Consider the following 18537-nt stretch of genomic DNA (forward strand, 5'->3'; position numbering starts at 1 on the left):
GCTAGTTTTTCTGTATTTTTAGTAGATACAGGGTTTCACCACATTGGCCAGGCTGGTCTCAAACTCCTGACCTCAGGTGATTCCCCCGCCTCAGCCTCCCAAAGTGTTGGGATTACAGGCATAAGCCACCATGCCTGGCCAGATTTGCTTTTTCTTCTTGGATGGCTAATGAGTTCTTGAGTTCAGTAACTGAACTTAGCCCTGTTTTCGTGTTAATTGGCTCCTCCCAGGACTCTAGGTCTTATCTCTAAAAGGTTGTTTTAGGCTTCCCAGTACATAGAGCACTGCTAAGACCTATAGATTCAGCAGTTTTGGGCCAACTTCTCAGAACATGTGGAAAAGGCTTTTGTTTTAGCTCTTGACCTTTGGTGGACTTACCACCCAGAATCTTAGGGGGTCCTCGCTGATGACTTTTTGAATTAATTTTAGATTGCGTATATAATAGGTAAATCTAGTCTTCTTTTTAGGACCAGGATGTTAAAGACAAAGCTAAAGTCCATTTTTGCCACCAACCCCAGTTGAGGTCCCCTCCCCAGCACCCCAGCTGTAACTACTATCATGGCCTTAAGATATGTCCTGACAGACCTTTTAAAACTGATTTTATATTTTAATACAATTATGTTCTGTCCCATCCCAGAAAAATAGACCATGCTTAGGCTGGTGTATGAGTTGTTCTGGGTTTATTCAGAACAGTCTGGGAGGTGGTGTGGATTCCAAAGAGCTGCTCCTGGAGTGAACTTTTCATTCGAATTAAGCCAATATAGACATCAACAAGTTATAACCATAAGTAGTATGCTCTCAGGAGTAAAAGCTTCATGTAAGCATTCCCAGATATCTGTATAGTTATGACTTTTAGACAGAAACAGATGAACACTCTGTTACTCTGCAAGAATACAGACTTGCATTCAGGTCATTTTGACACAGACTCATTTTAAGATCTGTCTGTACAGACATTCCAGCAGCTCCACAGAATACAGCACCAGAGCTGGGGATTTCATCACGTCACTCTTGAAAATACATAACACTGGGGTTTGTGTGTGTTTTATAAAGATCATAATGAATACATCATAAGCCACCTTTGTTTTTTTCCTACTGAACTTGAACTCTCTCCATGTTAATGTGTATCTACCGGCAGCCAGGCATGGTGGCTCATGCCTGTAATCCCAGCTCTTTTGGAGGTTGAGGTGGGCGGATCACCTGAGGTCAGGAGTTTGAGACCAGCCTGGCTAACATGGTGAAACCCTGTTTCTACTAAAAACACAAAAAATTAGTCGGGCGTGATGGCATGTGCCTGTAATCCCAGCTACTTGGGAAGCTGAGGCAGGAGAATCGCTTGAACCTGGGAGGTGGAGGTTGCGGTGAGCTGAGATCGTGCCATTGCACTCCAGCCTGAGCAACAAGAGTGAAACTCCATCTCAAAAAAAAAAAGTATCTACTGGCAAAGAAATGACTGAGTGTTTGAGCCAACACCTATTTGAGTACATGCTACTGGAACATTCTTTAAATGAACTGAATTCACTATGAGGTGGTGCCCATTTAGATCCTGTGAAGGCTATGAAGTTCCAGAAGGGCCTTGCTGGGGGCCTGGAGCCTCGGAGTGTGGTGGTTCTGGGGTCCCTTGAGTGAGGGAGGGTCCTACATGCAGGCCATTCCCTGCTCCCACTTTGTTCTCACTTTGTTTGGTTTCTCACTTTGTTTTTGTAGATGACATGGCAGAACTTCTCCTCGGGGAGTCAAAGCTGGAGCAGTACCTGAAGGAACACCCCCTGAGGCAGGGGGCCAGTCCCCGAGGCCCCAAGCCCCAGCTGACTGAGGTCCGCAAGCATCTGACCGCCGCCCTGGACCGAGGGAACCTTAAGGTACCATGGGCCTCTGGGCTGAGGCAACACTTCCTTTGGACAGTGTGGGGTTGAGAAGGGTGCCCAGGGTTGAGCTGGGTGACGTTTGGAGCTCACCTGCACACCGCCATGGCTTGTCTTCTTAGAAGCGGTCCAGCTCCCAGTTGGGTGGATGTGCCAATCTGTAGGCTGGCTGACCACTGTGGGGGCTTCTGGCCAATAGGGTCTCTCTGATGAGAGTCTTCAATGACACGTCATCTGCACAATGCCACTTATCTCTCAGATGCTTGAACTAAAGCTATCCAATATAACCCAGAGCTTAACCTGACATGTTACCCAGTTCTAGAAAAGAGAGAAGTTAATCAGAAGGGTGCTCAATGCACAGCTTCCTGCTCATCAGTGTAACAAGCCACTATGGCCCAGAGCTGTAGGAGGTTCCATACTGGTGCCAGCAGGCCTGGCGTCACAGTTGGGAGGGGGCCAGGAACTTCCCCGTGTCTCAGCAAGGACCCTCACCCTGTGGCACAGGGAATCTTAGGTGCTGCCCCTGTCTGTCCATTCTGTTTTCTGGTCTCATCACACCCAGGTTTCCTTTCCCTCTCACGTGGCTTTCCTTCCTTTCTTCTTGGACTCCTCATTCAGTTCCTTTTGCTTTTCATGGGGGTCATCTCCTCTTCCCACCCTGCCCTTCTGCCCCCCGGGTGGCTCACACTTTCTTGGCTCTAGATGCTTCCCCTAGTTCAGATGGCTGTCTGTGGCCTGCTCCATCCTGCCTGTCTTCCCCAGGATGTATTTCCCACTGAGGACAGTCTTTGGTGAACTTCTGGAGCTCTGATTTCCGTTTCCTTTTAACTTTGATGACTTCTTTCTCATTTTTATTCTCTTCCTGTCTCGGAATCCTCTGAGGCTCCATTTTCGGTCTTTATTCTTGTTTGCATGTGCACGCTTCCCCCCAGGAAGCCATGCTTTCTTTGGCTTTACCTTTCATATCTGTACTGCAAACTCAAGCCTGCTCCCGACTTGCTGTGTGACTCCGGGGAGGTTACTCGCCTCTCTGCAGCTCAGTTTCTTTAGGTTTGAATGGAGTGGGCTTTTAAAGGGGTGAGCTTGGACCTTCCCAGCTCTAAGCCTGTGAGCTTTCAATTTGAGCTGTTCCTCCTCTTGGTCATCTGGCCACCTCCTTGGCTCTGCTGCAATGGAGGGCCTGGACAACCTTTGAGTAAGTTAGTATTGGTGTTGGTCAGTTGTGCAGCAACAGGCTTCTGGAAACCCTGATAGAGAGCTGTTTTCAAAATGGTCCCTGTGTATGTTATCTGCATGGGACACAGCTCCAGGCCGCTAGGAGGTGGCTGGAGAGCGTCACCTCAACATAGGGACCCCGCCCCAGGCCCCTAGGGGGTGGCCGGAGAGGTCACCTCAGCATAGGGATCCCAGGTACTTAAGGACTCCCTGCTGCATTTGGCCTTCAAAAACCAGGTCTTCTCTTTCCCCATTCAGTTTCTCTGTAAAGGCCATGCCACACTTTGGTGTGTGACAGATCACTTGAAGCCAGGAGTTCAATACCAGCCTGGCCAACATGGCGAAACCCTGTCTCCATCTCATATGTTCTTTTTTTTTTGATACAGAGTCTCACTCTGTCGCCCAGGCTGGAGTGCAGTGACGCGATCTTGGCTCACTGCAAGCTCCGCCTCCCAGGTTCATGCCATTCTCTTGCCTCAGCCTCTCAAGTAGCTGGGACTACAGGCACCCGCCACCACGCCCGGCTAATTTTTTGTATTTTTAGTAGAGACAGGGTTTCACTGTGTTAGCCAGGATGATCTCGATCTCCTGACCTTGTGATCCGCCCGCCTCGGCCTCCCAAAGTGCTGGGATTACAGGTGTGAGCCACTGTGCCCGGCCTCATCTCATATGTTCTTAACCAATGGCATGATGACACAGGTGGACACGGGTAGGTCTTGATCTGGGGACACAGGTGGTAGGTCTTGATTAGCAGGAGAGGGTGGAGGGACAGCAGGCACATGGGCCACAGCTCACAGTGATGGCCAGCCAGACTCAAGTGTCCTGCTGGAAGGTGTGAGGGGAGATATCTGGCCAGTTTCTTTCCCCTGTCTACCCACCCCCCAACTTCATCTTGAAAAATTCACCTTTCATTTCACCAGGTGCTGACAGGTTTTGCTTTCCATCCTCTACAACGCAGTGTGGTAGTAAACACATTGAATTTATTTTATTATTTATTTATTTGGTTTTTTTGAGACAGAGTGTTGTTCTGTCACCCAGATGCCATCTCAGCTCACTGCAACCTCCACCTCCCAGGTTCAAGCAATTCTCCTGCCTCAGCTTACCAAGTAGCTGTGACTACAGGTGCGTGCCGCCACACCTGGCTAATTTTTGTATTTTTAGTAAAGACGTGGTTTCACCATGTTGGCCAGGCTAGTCTCGAACTCCTGACCTCAGGTGACCCTCCTGCGTCAGCCTCTGAAAGTGCTGGGATTACAGGCCTGAGCCACTGCACCCAGCTGTTGAATTTAATTCAAGTTAAAATGCTTGAGTCTGAGTCCAGTTCTGGATTTATAAGCTGTGTGATCTTGGGACGTTACTTAACCTCTCTGAGCTTCGTGTTTCTCAGCTGCAGGCCTACTTAACCCAGGATTGTTTTGAGGCTTAAATGGAGAAATTCTTTCAAAGCTGTATAGCACTAGATACACATCATTTCTTGCTATGTTATTAGTTCTACCTAGAGAGTTTTTTTCTCCCATTGCTGTTTTTCACCTTCCTCTGTCTTATAAAGAATGTTCCAAAGCCACACATCTTTTGCATGGGTGTGCTGTCCTACTCACACTGACTAACGTGAAACTTTCTCTTTTCCTTGAGCTTAAGTCCAGCTTGTCTTACGTGAATTGAGGCTGGGAAGACCAGAGCCAGCCAGGCATGTAGTGGGATGGAAGGAGTCCTGGACTAGGAGTCAGGACATCTGGCTTCTGATTCAAGGCAAGAAAATGCTCCTTATTGTGAGCAAGGTGGCCCCTGACACTGTGTTGGGGTTGTTCTCCCACTGCCCAGGCAGCCGAGGCGCCCTGGCCAAGCTGTTTCCTGTGCTTGGGTGGAGACTGGACTCGCCCAGGGAGGCTCTTCCAGTGTGTCCAAGCTGTGCCTCTCGGCTTGCAATTTTCTTCAAGCTTTTTCTCCACCTGGCTCTCCAGTTTGCTTTCGTTAACCTTTTTTTTTTCCCTTTTGGTAAAATATACATAACATACAACCTAATGTTATAGCTCTTTGTAAGTGTACAGTGTAGGGGCATTAAGTATATTACCATTGTCACTCAGCCGTCACCACCCTCCATCTCCAGGACTCTTTGCATCTTCCCAGACTGAACCTCTTGTGATGTGTCCATTAATGCTAACTCCTCATTCCCCCTCCTCTTTCCGTTCACCTTTAATCCAATAGTTCTCAGAGGCTAGAAGCCTGGGGAAGGAGGGAAGACTTCCCAGAATTACCTAGGAAATGTTTTCAAAATACCCAAGCCTGGCCTGTCCCCCACCTGGGTGGAGAACCCCTGTGGTGGATGCTTTTTTTTTTGAGATAGAGTCTCGCTCTGTCATCCAGGCTAGAGTGCAATGGCGTGATCTCGGCTCACTGCAACCTCCGCCTCCTGGGTTCAAGCGATTCTTGTGCCTCAGCCTCCTGAGTAGCTGGGATTATAGGTGTGCACCACCATGCCCTACTAATTTTTGTATTTTTAGTAGAGATGGGGTTTACCATGTTGGCCAGGCTGGTCATGAACTTCTGGCATCACGTGATCTGCCTGCCTCGGCCTCCCAAAGTGCTGGGATTATAGGTGTGAGCCACCGCACTCGGCCTGGATGCTTTTTTTCTCTTCTCTAAGTCTGCTTTGATTTCTCTGTCTCCAGATGTAATTCTAATTCCTCTGGTGCCTCTCTCTTGGGCCACCCATAAACACTTTTGCTCCTATCAGTCCTCCTTGCCCACTCCACCATCCTTTCCAATGCTGCCTGATGTCCCTCCCTCTTCCAAGAAATGCCTGGAAGCCGACCACGCTGGCTAAGATAGCTGCTATAACACGCTGTACCTGGCTACCTGGCCATGTTGTCCACTCATCAAAGCTCTAGGTTACAGTATAAATAGTGCGGTTTCATGGTGTGCTTCTGTAAGCAAAAACCTCAGCTTTGAACCACTTGGGCTCTGAGGAGAAGGTCTGGCCACGGAAGATAAATCTGTTTCCTTATATAGGTGGCAGGGTGGCCTGTTCTCTCCTTAGGTGCCGGGGGACGGGTCAGGGAGGAGGGCAATGATGAGGCTTTGAGGAGAGGGGGACTGGCCAGGCCAGCCTTGCTGACTGGGAGGAAGGGGGGCCCACAGAGAACTTCCAGCTCTCAGTCTCTGGGGAGGGTACCAGGTCACCTCAGTTTAGAAACTTCAGTGGCTCAGTGAGAAACTTCACCCTGGAAAGCAAGCAAGTCTTGATCTTGGCATCCATTTGGGAAGGCTCTCCTTGGTTATTTGGATTACAGGGTTGTGGTGCATCTCCAATGCCATGGCCAGACCCACCAGGATGTCTGGGCTGCTTCCTTTTCTGAGACAGGTGCTTGCATGTTTAACTTATGAAGCATTCCTTCCTTCCTTGGCCCAGCTGGCCCAGCCCAGCCACGGGCCTGATGAGGGAGAGCCGCAGGGTTTTGTTTTGGTTTGTTTTTTCCAACAGCTTTATTGAAGTGTAATTCACATACCATACAACTCACCCATTCAGAGTCTACTTCAGTGATTTTTAGTATATTCATGAAGTTGTGCAACCATCACCACAATCAATTCTAGAACATTTTCATCACCTCCCAAGGAAACCCCATCATCATCAGCAGCCACCTCCCATTCCTAGCCAAGACTAATCTGTTTTCTAACTCTAGACTTGACTACCCTGGACATTTCGTACATGTGGAAGCATACAATATGTGGCCTTTTGTGACTGGATTTTTCACTTGGCATCATGTTTTTGGGGTTCGTCTATGTTGTGGCACGTAACAGTACTCTTTACTACAGCTGAGCAATATTCCATTTTATGGCTAGCCCACATTTTGGTGGACACTTGGGTTGTTTCTACTGTTTGGCTATTGTGGATAACACTGCTCAGAACATTCATGTCCAAGCTCTTGTGCGGGGAGCTGTGGGGTTTTATGGCAGCAGCTGGACAGGCTCCGAGGGAGCATCATGCCTGATACTGTAGGAAAATGCTTTTCTTTCTCTCCTTTTCCTTCTAGTCAGAATTCCTACAAGAATCCAATCTGATCATGGCCAAGTTGAATTATGTGGAAGGTGATTATAAAGAAGCTCTGAACATTTACGCCCGGGTGGGCCTGGACGACTTGCCACTGACAGCTGCCCCGCCCTATAGGCTGCGGGTGATCGCAGAAGCCTACTCTACCAAAGGTGAGGCCCGTGCCTTCTAACACAGTGTCCCGTGGCCTGGAGCCAGCAGTGCCTCTTGGGAGCCGCCTGTTTGACCCCTGGCCCTTGGCTGGTGATGAACCTGGCAGTTCCCAGCAAGGCTGCTGGGGCCACCCTGCAGCACGTGCTGGGTCATGCTAAGCCCAGCAGGGATTTGTTCCTCTGAGCCAGTGGCCATCAGCTGTCACTGAAGGGGATGAAGGAAAAACATTTCAGCAAAGTTTCTTTCTTTCTTTCTTTCTCTTTCTTTCTTTCTTTTTTCTTTCTTTCTTTCTCTCTCTCTCTCTTTCTTTCTTTCTTTCTTTCTTTTTTTGAGATGGAATTTTGCTCTTGTTGCCCAGGCTGGAGTGCAATGGTGTGATCTTGGCTCACTGCAACCTCCGCCTCCCAGGTTTCAGCGATTCTCCTGCCTCAACCTCCCGAGTAGCTGAGATTACAGGCATGCGCCACCACACCCAGCTAATTTTGTATTTTTATTAGAGAGGGGGTTTCTCCATGTTGGTCAGGCTGGTCTCGAACTTCTGATGTCAGGTGATCCGCCCACCTCAGCCTCCCAAAGTGCTGGGATTACAGGCGTGAGCCACCTTGTCCAGCTTCAGCAAAGTTTCTTGATAAGTAATATGCAACTTCAGCGGGGGCCTTTCTTGGTAATTAAAATCCTGCACAGCATGTAGGGATTCATATCATATGGTCAGTTGGACACATGGCTGATGATGTTTTTATTCATTAATATCACCTCTGGGTTGATTAAGGCTAATCGGTTGACACATAGCAATCACTAGTAATCAGTCCTCTCTTAGTTAACTGTGTACCTATTCAGAGACAAGAAGAACGTGTAAATATCTCACTGCCATGAAGCAGTTTGCACTCTAGTGTGAGATAATGCAATCTCATGGGAAGAAAAAGTATGGAAGCACAGGACACACAGACGATTGGACCATTCCAAGCTGCCGCTTCCTCAATCTGTAATGGGCATAATCACACTCACTTCATGGGGCTATTAGGATGATTAAGTCAAATAATGTATGTAAAGCATTTAATGTAGTACCTGGCACATTCTAAATGCTGCATCAATGATATTTTAAAATCTTGACCAGGCACGGTAGCTCACGCCTGTAATCCCAGCACTTTGGGAGGCCAAGGTGGGCGGATCACCTGAGGTCAGGAGTTCGAGACCAGCCTGGCCAACATGGTGAAACACCGTCTCTACTAAAGGTACAAAAATTAGCCAGGTGTGGTGGCAGGTGCCTGTAATCCCAGCTACTCAGGAGGCTGAGGCAGGAGAACTGCTTGAACCCAGGAGGCAGAGGTTGCAGTGAGCCGAGATCAGCCATTGCACTCAAGCCTGGGCGACAAGAGTGACTCCATCTCAAAAAAATAAAAAATAAAATAAGAAATAAAACCTCAGCCCAAACAGGGCAGCAAATGGTAAAAGCTAGGGATGGGTAATACGGAGAGGTCACTTCAGGCCAGCAGGGACAGGAAGGCTTCCTAGAGGAAGACGGACACTTTGAATGTGACTTCTTAAGGCCATGGCAATAAGTGGACTATCTGGAGTGGCTCCTGTCCTTCTGGCCATCTGCTGTTCAAACCATGTACCGTGACTGACTGTGGCTGGCAGAGGCCAGGGCCCTGGGTGACTCGTCCCTCCAGCACAGTCATGAGCTGGCCATTGTGTGCTGCCAGCACTTTCTGGCTGAGATGAGGGGGCTACAGGTGGTCCAGCCCGTCTGACTCAGTTGTCTTAGGCAACGTTGAACAAAGACCCAGCCCGGGGCACACTTGTTAAGAGCTTTGTGATGGGGATGATGTATTCACCCAGTTCCCTGGGGACCCGTGAGTACTGCCAGGCTCCTCTAATTAATCTTCTAAATGTCCCCATGGGCTATGAAAAAATGCCGTTGCTCTCGACAGGGCACTCTGGCAGTTTAATGGGCATGCCCCTTTGAGGCTGCCTCTGGGGTCCTGACATCATTTGGCTTTGTTTGCATCTGTCTGAGCTATGGGGAGTGCTGGGGTCTGTGCCACACGGCTACGCTTTTCTCTCCCTGGTGCTCACCCGGCTACCTCACATGCCTCAGGAGCTGTGTGTGTATGGCCAGCAACAGTATTCTGGAAGGACAGCAAAGCATCATCTGGCAATTTCCACCTGCCCAACTGCCCTGGGGCTGATGGGTTGTACCAGGAGTTGGCTTGCTATTTGGGGGTGGGAGGTGGCTTTGGGGCCTGCCCAGTACCCAGAGCCCACATCCTAGGATTGGTTCTGAGATCGTTTAATGGAGGCAGACTGTCTACAGGTGGCACTGCCAGCTCAGTCTTGTAGTTACCATGAAAGGTGGGCAAGGAGGACAGGCAACTTGGGCCCTGAGCCTGGCCCTGGGTGATATGTGGTCACCCTACCCATGAGGTTGTGACATTGGCTCTTGGGACACCTGCTGGCTCAAGGGAGACCTGGCTCTGGCTAGTTTCTGACTTCCGTGAGTGCAGGTAGAGTCACATATGTACCGGGAGAGGGAAAGGTCACTTCTGCCTAGAGGAAGTGGCCAGCAGCCTGGGGGCTCCAGGCCCTGGAGAGCCTGGTGGGCCAGGTGAGAGGCAGTGTAGAGGGACAGTTATGAGCACCTGCCCTGACCATCTGCCTGGGTCCCACTCTGTGTGTCACATGCTGGCTCTGGGGCCTTGTGCAAGTTCCTTAGCCTCTCTCTACCCGTTTCCCCGCCCATCAAGCTCTCATTGGCTTGTCACGAGGACTGCATGACATAGCACACATAAAATGCTTCTACAGTGCCGGCACTTAGTGAGCGTGATGTAAATGTCAGATAAAGCTGAGTGTTGGGTGGGCCCTGAGGGACTAGAAGTGACTTGTACTAACAGGGCAATTGCGGGCCCAATTCATGGAGATGCCCAGAGACAGGCCTGCTCTCTGAGGAGTTCAAGAGGCCCTCGGTCCTAGCTCTGTGTAGGATATCCTTGGCTCTTCTTTCTTCACCAAGGTCCCTGAGGATTTTTAAGGGGAGGCTGGTGTCAGGGGGTTCTCTGAATGTTGGTCCCTCCCCTATGCTATGTGCACACTGCTCTAGGCAGCGCGATTGACCTGCACACTTTCTTTGTCACCTCAACTTTTCCCTGGTGACCTGAGGTCTGAGTTGGCCAGGGTTTTCAGATAGAGGCCCTTCCCCTGGCCAGCCAATGTTAGCCTTTGCTGATTAGGAATCGGAAGCCCGCACGGTTCAGCTCCCAGAACCTCCTATGGGCCAGCACTATGTTAGGGGATTTCCTGTCTCTTTAACTCTCCAAACCCCAAATTTACAGAAGAGAGAAATGAGACGAGGTGAGGTTATGCAGAAGCGTAGCAGTGGCCGTGGTGTACTGAGAGATTCCTGCGTGCCAGGTGTGATGCCCTTTATCCCAGTATCTCATTCACTCTTTTTAAAAAAAAAAAAAAAAAAAATGGAGTCTTGCTCTGTTGCCCAGGCTGGAGTGCAATGGCACAATCTCGGCCTACTGCAGCCTCCGCTTCCCGGGTTCAAGTGATTCTCCTGCCTCGGCCTCTGAAGTAGCTGGGATTACAGGTGTGCACTATCACACCTGGCTAATTTTTGTGTGTTTTTTTTTAGTAGAGACAGGGTTTCACCATGTTGGCCAGGCTGGTCTCGAACTCCTGATCTCAGGTGATCCACCCACCTCGGCCTCCCAAAGTGTTGGGATTGAAGGCGTGAGCCACTGCACCCAGCCTTCATTCAGTCTTTGCCACCACCTATGAGGTAAACACCATTATTCTTTCCATTTTACAGAAAATAAACCTGGGGCACAGGGAGGTTAGGTAAACCTGCCCAGGGTCCTACAGCTAGGAAGTGGTTGAGCCAGGACTTGACCTCAGAGACTGGCTCTAGGGCCCTTGTTCTCCTCTGAGTGGCAGAATGGGGTCTCAGTCTGATGCCCATGTTCCTAATTGCTCTCCTCTATTGGCACATGGACTGGAACTCGCCTGGGCCAGGTAAGGTTTCTTCAGGGAGAAAACATTCAGGTCACTCAAGAATACCCTAGATTTGTACACCTGCCCTTGGTTCCTCTGCCTTAATGCCTCACCCTTGCCGAGTTTCCTCCTGTAAGTTCTGTCCTTCGAGCTCATATTGCTGTCTTCTCTGAAGCCCCCTGGGAAGAGTCAATCATATTTGATGCTCTCGTAGCACAGTACATTAGAATTATGTAAGAAACGACTGGAGTTGTACGCATGCTCACTTAAGGCGTTCTTCCCTTGCCAATCTAGCATTCCTAGAAGAAGGTCATCTACCAGTTACACTCCGCCATTTTGCCCTTTAGTGCGCATGCTTGAGCCGCTCGCCCAACTCCTGAGAACTTATTGGGAAGCTGCTGATCACCAATTTCAAGTTTCTTCTATCTGCTGGAAGGCTGCTTTTTCCTGATGCAGGCTGCTACCAATTATTATTTTAGAGAAACAGTTAACAACTGCCTGACCATCACCTGATGGTCACCTGACATTCCTGGCGTGTGTGTGTGTGTGTGTGTGTGTGTGTGTGTGTGTGTGTCGCGGGGAGCCCTCTCCTGCCCTGCTCATGCCTGACTAGCTGCCTACTATAACAGGGCTACTTGGCTTCCTCAACATTTTCTGTGGCTTTCTTTTCTGCATACACAGAGGAAAGTAAGCACCTATCTCTGCTTTATAAACAGAAACATAATAAAAGAGACAAAAGGAACAGTTCCCTTTATAGTAAAATAAAATTTTAAAACTGGAAATTTAAAAATTTAAAAATTTTAAAAATGGGGCCTGGAAACAGCAGGGGAATTAACTACCTTTCCAGATTGCATGGCACCAAAGCAGAGGACTGGCTCCGAAGAGCAAGTGGGGTCAGCACAGTCGTCTCCCACCAGCACAGTCATCTCCCATGCAGACATTTTATTTCCCAGTAGGGGAGACTGTGCCAGAGAGGAGAAGGGACTTGCCCTATGTCACACAATCCAGGGCAGGACCAAGATATGGGGATGTTGCTTGGCAGGACATTTTTCCGTCAAGCTAAGTGACTTCCGTACCCAGGTGGAGGAGGTCGCACCATGTCCGGCGCTTTACAGAGCTCCTTTACCTTCTCCATTCCTCCCTGCTCCTGGGTGGAAATTGCTCTTCCATGCACTGGTTAAGGGCATGAAGCTTTGGGGTCAGACTGTCCAGGTTTGACCTCTGGCTTTGTCACTTACTAGCTAAAGGGTCTTGGGCAAATTATTTTCACCCCACTGGGTCTGTTTTCTCATCTGTAAATGGAGATAATAATAATATCTGCCTTACAGGGTTGTGCAGGGAATGGGTGAATACATGTCAAGCACTTAGCACAATGCCCGGAAGATCAACAAATGTGTTATTTTTATTCTTATGTATCCCTTGGGTTTGACCACAAATGACTGGCCTCTTCAGATGCCCCAGGTAACAACATCCGATTATGGGGAGAGGGGAGAGGCCGGCTTTTTTCCATGAATACATTGGTGCCTTAGTGGATCTGCTTTGTCAGGCAGAGGGTTTGGCCATCAGGAAGTGGGACCTGGGATCCCTACATTTACGGGTGGAATCTTTTTTTTTGAGACAGAGTTTCACTCTTGTTGCCCAGGCTGGAGTGCAGTGGCACAATCTCAGCTCACTGTAACTTCTGCCTCCTGCGTTCAAGTGATTCTCCTGTCTCAGCCTCCCGAGCAGCTGGGATTACAGGTGCGTGCAACCACACCCAGCTAATTTTTTTTGTATTCTTAGTAGAGACAGAGTTTCACCATGTTGGCTAGGCTGGTCTCAAACTCCTGACCTCAGATGATCCACCCGCCTCGGCCTCCCAAAGTGCTGGGATTATAGGCGTGAGCCACCGTGCCCGGCCTATCGGGGGAATCTTTAGGGGAAGATCACATGAAGATCAGAGGCCTGGAGTGTGGCTTAGGGAAGGGAAAGTTGTTGCTGATGTTGGAGGATGGGGAGTACCTAGAAGTCAGGGGCAGCTGGAGAAGCTACCTGCATCATCCCTTCTGCCCAGGCCCAGCCAGATGCTTGGCAGGCAGATGGAGTGAGCAGGCATGCTCTGTTCACAGAGGGGGTGGAGGGGACAGTGCAAATCCAAATCAGCCTCGACAACTCCATCCCACAGGGCTTTCTGAGGACAGGGCCTAAGCTCCTGCCTTAGGCATATGCAGAGGGGTAAATGGTGTATGCAGCGCTGACTGCCCAAGCCACGCTGCGGATCCATTTTCTAGTTTCTGCCAAGATCTGGGCATTAGGGCCTTTTCAGTGGTAGGTGAAAGAAACCCCAGTTTAAACTGACTTCAGTGGCAGCTGGCTTCAGGGCTCAAAGACGTGGATTCTTCCTCTCTGTTTCCCCTCCCCTCTTGTCGCTTTCCATCTCAGGCCCCAGGTGAGCGGAGCGGCTCCAGACTCTCATTCTCCTGGGTGTGATCCTCAGACATCTTGGCCGGGTTCTTGTTGTGTCTTATTGGCCTCAACTGGATCACATTCTCATCCTTGATCCAGTTACCATGGTGAAGAGGGGCTGGTCCCATTAGGGGGATCAGAGGAAGGGCAGTGTCCAGTGTCCATGACAGATGTCCACAGCAGTGGCTCTTCCGAATATAAGCCTTTCATCAGATAGCCCCAGGGCTCTTTATTTTTTAATTTGAGGTGGCCCCTGCAGGGAAGAAGAGAAGGGAAAATCGGGGAGCAGCCAGGTGACTGCTCTGTGAGAGGGTCACTGTGGACTAGAGATGACCTTGGGACCAGACGGTGTGAGGCCGATCAACACCGAAGGAATGGGGCTTTTTGGGGGAAGAGCAGCCTCCAGGGGTGGAGGAGCAGGCCTTACCTGTGTGGAGGGCTCTTGGAGGAAGAAAGACTCGGTCTGTTTGGCCTCAGGGACAGGGCCAGAGCCGGGTACTGGAAACCGCGAGAAATTCAATGTTAGTCCCATTTATGGAAGCCGATTTCTAACCTCACAGCTGCCGGAGAGCTCAGCTGCACTGAGAGGCAGGGGTTCCCTGTGCCTGAGCATTTATTGAGTGCTGATGGAGAGTCTGGCATGGTATGTGGTGATTTACCTGCGTGATTGTGCTTATCCTGAGAACAATCCCGGATCCTAGTATTATCATTCCCTGCAGAGGGGTTAAGAGGCTGCTTTTCAGAGTTGAGATGGGATTCAAAGCAAGGCCTGTGGACTCCAGCATCCATACTCTTTCCACTTTACTGAGCTGCCTGTCAGTGGGAGCATAATCACTCATTGTGAGTGAGGATATGGTTGATGCGATTCTGTTGTGAGATAACCTGCTTAGCCTTGATTGTGTTCTGTGATTTGTGAGTGATTTAAGTCTGGCTTTTCTTATCTGCAAAACAGAGCTGATAATACTCTCACAAGAGTACTGAGAAGACTAAATAAGACAAAATGGGAAGATGCTTTGAATTTATAAATCCAAGGTCAGTGGAAGGGGATTTGAATAGTCAGATCTCATGGACAGCTGAGGCTGGGAGCAGCAGGTGGCTGTGATGGCCTTGCCCCTCCTGTCCCTGAAGGCCCTGCCTGCCATGCTCCTTAGCTGAGCTAGCCAGCAATACTTCTATCTGTCCCTGGTATTGATCTCTTGTTTCATCCCCCACAATTTTATTTTATTGTTCTTTTTAAAAATTTTATTATTTATTTACTTTTTTGAAACAGGGTCTTGCTCCGTTGCCAGGCTGGTGTGATCTCGGCTCACTGCAACCTCTGCCTCCCAGGCTCAAGCAATCCTCCCACCTCAGCTGGGACTACAGGCGTGCACCATCCTGCCTAGCTAATTTTTGGTATTTTTTTCTAGAAATGAGGTTTTGCCATGTTGCCCAGGCTGGTCCCGAACTCCTGAACTCAAGCTATCCTCCTGCCTTGGCCTCCCAAAGTGGTGGGATTATAAGCATGAGCCACTGCACCCAGCTTTATTATTCTTAACATAGACAACATACATGTGTTTTATATAAAATTCAGAAATGATGACTAATCAAAAGAACATAAAGATTTCCATTATCCATCTATTCAAGGCAGTTGCTGTTAACACTATAGTTCATTTCCTTCCAGATCTTCTCTACACCTCCTATATGTGTGAATTTTTTTATATAAAAGTGGGATTATACCACATATACTGCTTTGTGACCTGCTTTTTCTACTTCACTATAGATCGTAAACACTTTCCATGACAGTAGATAACTTTCTGCAACATTTAAGCAGCTGTATAACATTTCATAGTATGGATGAAGTATAATCTATTTAACTAAAGCCTCTATTTTTGGACATGTAGGTTGTTTTCAGCTTTTCACTGTTATACACAAGGCTGTGATGAGTACCCTGTCAGCCTGGTCTTTGTGCCTGTTCTTAATGATTTCCCTAGGAGAGGTTTCCAGAGTGGAGTTTCTGGGTCGAAGAAAGGTATTTCCAGATTGTCCTGCAGAACGGCGGTACCTGTGTGCTTTCCTTCCTGCAGTGTGAGGAACCAGCCTCCTCCCATTCCAGCCAACACTGAATGCAGTCCCTTTGATTTAAAAATGAGCATTTATTCTTTAGCTGTGTATTGAGTGTAGGCTGTTTGGAAAATAAAGAAAAATATATATATATACTTAATATTTATTTTTAAATATTTATAAATAAAATCAGGCACCATACTGTTACTTGAGCTGGTTAACCACTGTTACACACACACGCACACACACACACAGTATATATATTTACTATTTTTGTATACAATTGAGATTATGCTTTATATACTATTTTATATTCTTTTTTCACTCTGTGTATGTGTGTACAATTTTTTTTCCACGTCATTAGATATTTTTGAGAACATAGTTTGTAAAGGCTGCACAGTGGTGTGCCTTATGGATTTTTTCCTTTTTTTGAGATGGGGTCTTGCTTTGTCACCCAGGTTGGAGTGCAATGGCACAATCTCAGCTCACTGCAAACCTCCATCCCCTGCACCGGGCTTAAGAGATCCTCCTGCCTCAGCCCCCACAAGTAGCTGAGACTACAGGCATGCGCCACGACACCTGGTTAATTTTTGTATTTTTTGTAGAGATGGGGTTTGGACACGCTGCCCAGGCTGGTCTCGAACTCCTGGGCTTAAGCGAGCCTCCCGCCTTGACCTCTCAAAGTGCTGGGATTACAGACATGAGCCACGGTGCCAGGCCTATGAATATTTTTTAAATAGCTGCCCGTGAAACATCTAAGTCATTTCAGTTTTCATATTATAAATATACTCTATAGCTTTTTTCCCTAGTTTATTTTATTTTGGTAAAACACATATAACAAAATTTCCCATCTTCATCATTTTTAAGTGCACAGTTCAGTGGGATTAAATGTATTCTTCACATTGCTGTGTAACTGTCACCACCATCCGTCTCCAGAACTCTTTCCCTTTTAAAAACTCATGAAACAATAACTCCCCATTCCCCTCCCACCCCCAGCCACTGGCAGACACCATTCTACTTTCTGTCTGTCTGATTTTGCCTACTCTAGGTACCTCATATAAGTGGAGTCATGTGGTATTTGCCTTTTTGTGATTGGCTTACATTTCACTTAATATAATGTCCTCAAGGTTCATCCATGTTGTAACATGTGTCAGAATTTTCTTTCGTTTGCAGGCAGAATAATACTCTATTGTGTGCACATACCACGTTTTGACTCAATTTGTGACCTAACACATGGTCTGTCCTGGAAAATGTCCCATGCATACTTGAGAAGAAAATTGGGTACAGTGACTGTTTATGTCTCTTAGGTCTAGTTGGTTTATTGTGTTTTAAGTCCTCTATGTCCTTACTCTGTCTGGTTGTTCTTTTATTTATTTATTTTTTGAGACGGAGTTTCACTCTTGTTGCCCAGGCTGGAGTGCAATGGCACGATCTCGGCTCACCGCAACCTCTGCCTCCTGGGTTCAAGCAATTCTCCTGCCTCAGCCTCCCGAGTAGCTGGGATTACAGGCATGTGCCACCACGCCCAGCTAATTTTGTATTTTTAGTAGAGACGGGGTTTCTCCATGTTGGTCAGGCTGGTCTTGAACTCCCGACCTCAGGTGATCTGCCTGCCTCAGCCTCCTAAAGTGCTGGGATTACAGGCATGAGCCACCGCGCCTGGCCTGGTTGTTCTATTCATTCTTAAGAGAGGGTTATTGAAGTTTCCAACTACTATTATAGAATTCTCTGTTTCTCCCTTCAATTCAATGTACGAAGTTTTTGCTTCATGTATTTTGATGGTCTGTAATTACGTGTGTAAATGTTTATAATTGTTGTATCTTCTTACTGTATTGACTCTTTATTAATATATAACATCCTTCTTTGTCTCTTATTTGTTTTCTTATTTTTAGAGATGGAGTCTCATTCTGTCGCCCAGGCTGGAGTGCAGTGGTGCTATCATAGCTCACTGTAACTTTGAACTCCTGAGCTCAAGAGATCTCCTGCTTCAGCCTCCTGAGTAGCTGGAACTACAGATGTGTACCATCATACCCCTGCTAATTTTTTTATTTTTTGTAGAGATGGGGTCTCCCTATGTTGCCCAGGATGGTCTCAAACTCCTCATATCAAATGACTCTTCTGCCTCAGTCTCCTGGATAGCTGAGATTACAGGAGCATGCCACCACATCCAACACCTTTTTTTATTTAAAGTCTATTTTGTTGGATATTAGTATAGCCATCCCTGCTTTCTTGGTTACTATTTGCATGAATATCTTTTTGTTTGTTTGTTTTGAGACAGAGTCTCGCTCTGTCATCCAGGCTGCAGTACAGTGGTGTGATTACAGCTCACTGCAGCCTCAACCTCCTGAGTTCAAGTGATCCTCTTGCCTCAGCCTCCCGAGTAGCTGGGACTAAAGGCTCATGCCACCATGTCTGGCTAATTTTTAAATTTTATTTTGTAGAGATGAAGTCTTACTGTGTTGCTCAGGCTGGTCTTGAATTCCTGGGCTTAAGCAATCCACCCACCTCAGCCTCCCTGAGTGCTAGGATCAGAAATGTGAGCCACTTTGTCCAGTCAGAATATCTTTTTCCATTCTTTCACTTTCAGTGTATTTATGTCTGTGGATCCAGAGTCTCTTGTAGACAGCATATAGTTGGATCTTTTTTAAAATCCATTCTGTCAATCTCCATCTTTTGACTGGAGAGTTTAATCCATTTCCATTTAAAGTAGGTACTGATAAGGGACTTACTTCTGTAATTTGCTATATTTTCTACATGCCTTATAGCTTTTTTGTCCCT

At 47.9% G+C, this 18537-nt stretch overlaps 1 protein-coding gene across 4 annotated transcripts in view; it reads left to right on the forward strand.

Annotated features, from left to right (window-relative positions):
* Window positions 1-1709: 1709 nt before the first annotated feature.
* TTC7B (tetratricopeptide repeat domain 7B) overlaps window positions 1710-18537 on the forward strand; it is a 245935-nt gene continuing 229107 nt past the window's right edge. For 3 of the 4 annotated variants that reach the window (XM_058429401.1, XM_032179321.2, XM_032179322.2), the window contains exons 1-2: window positions 1710-1859; window positions 7109-7277. In XM_058429401.1, the coding sequence (XP_058285384.1) occupies window positions 1710-1859; window positions 7109-7277 (319 nt within the window). The remainder of the gene's footprint in view (window positions 1860-7108; window positions 7278-18537) is intronic. The other variant, XM_032179323.2, reaches the window with a different exon arrangement.

The sequence above is a fragment of the Hylobates moloch genome, unplaced genomic scaffold, assembly GCF_009828535.3.
Source record: "Hylobates moloch isolate HMO894 unplaced genomic scaffold, HMol_V3 SCAFFOLD_16, whole genome shotgun sequence".
Classification (NCBI taxonomy): Eukaryota; Metazoa; Chordata; class Mammalia; order Primates; family Hylobatidae; genus Hylobates; species Hylobates moloch.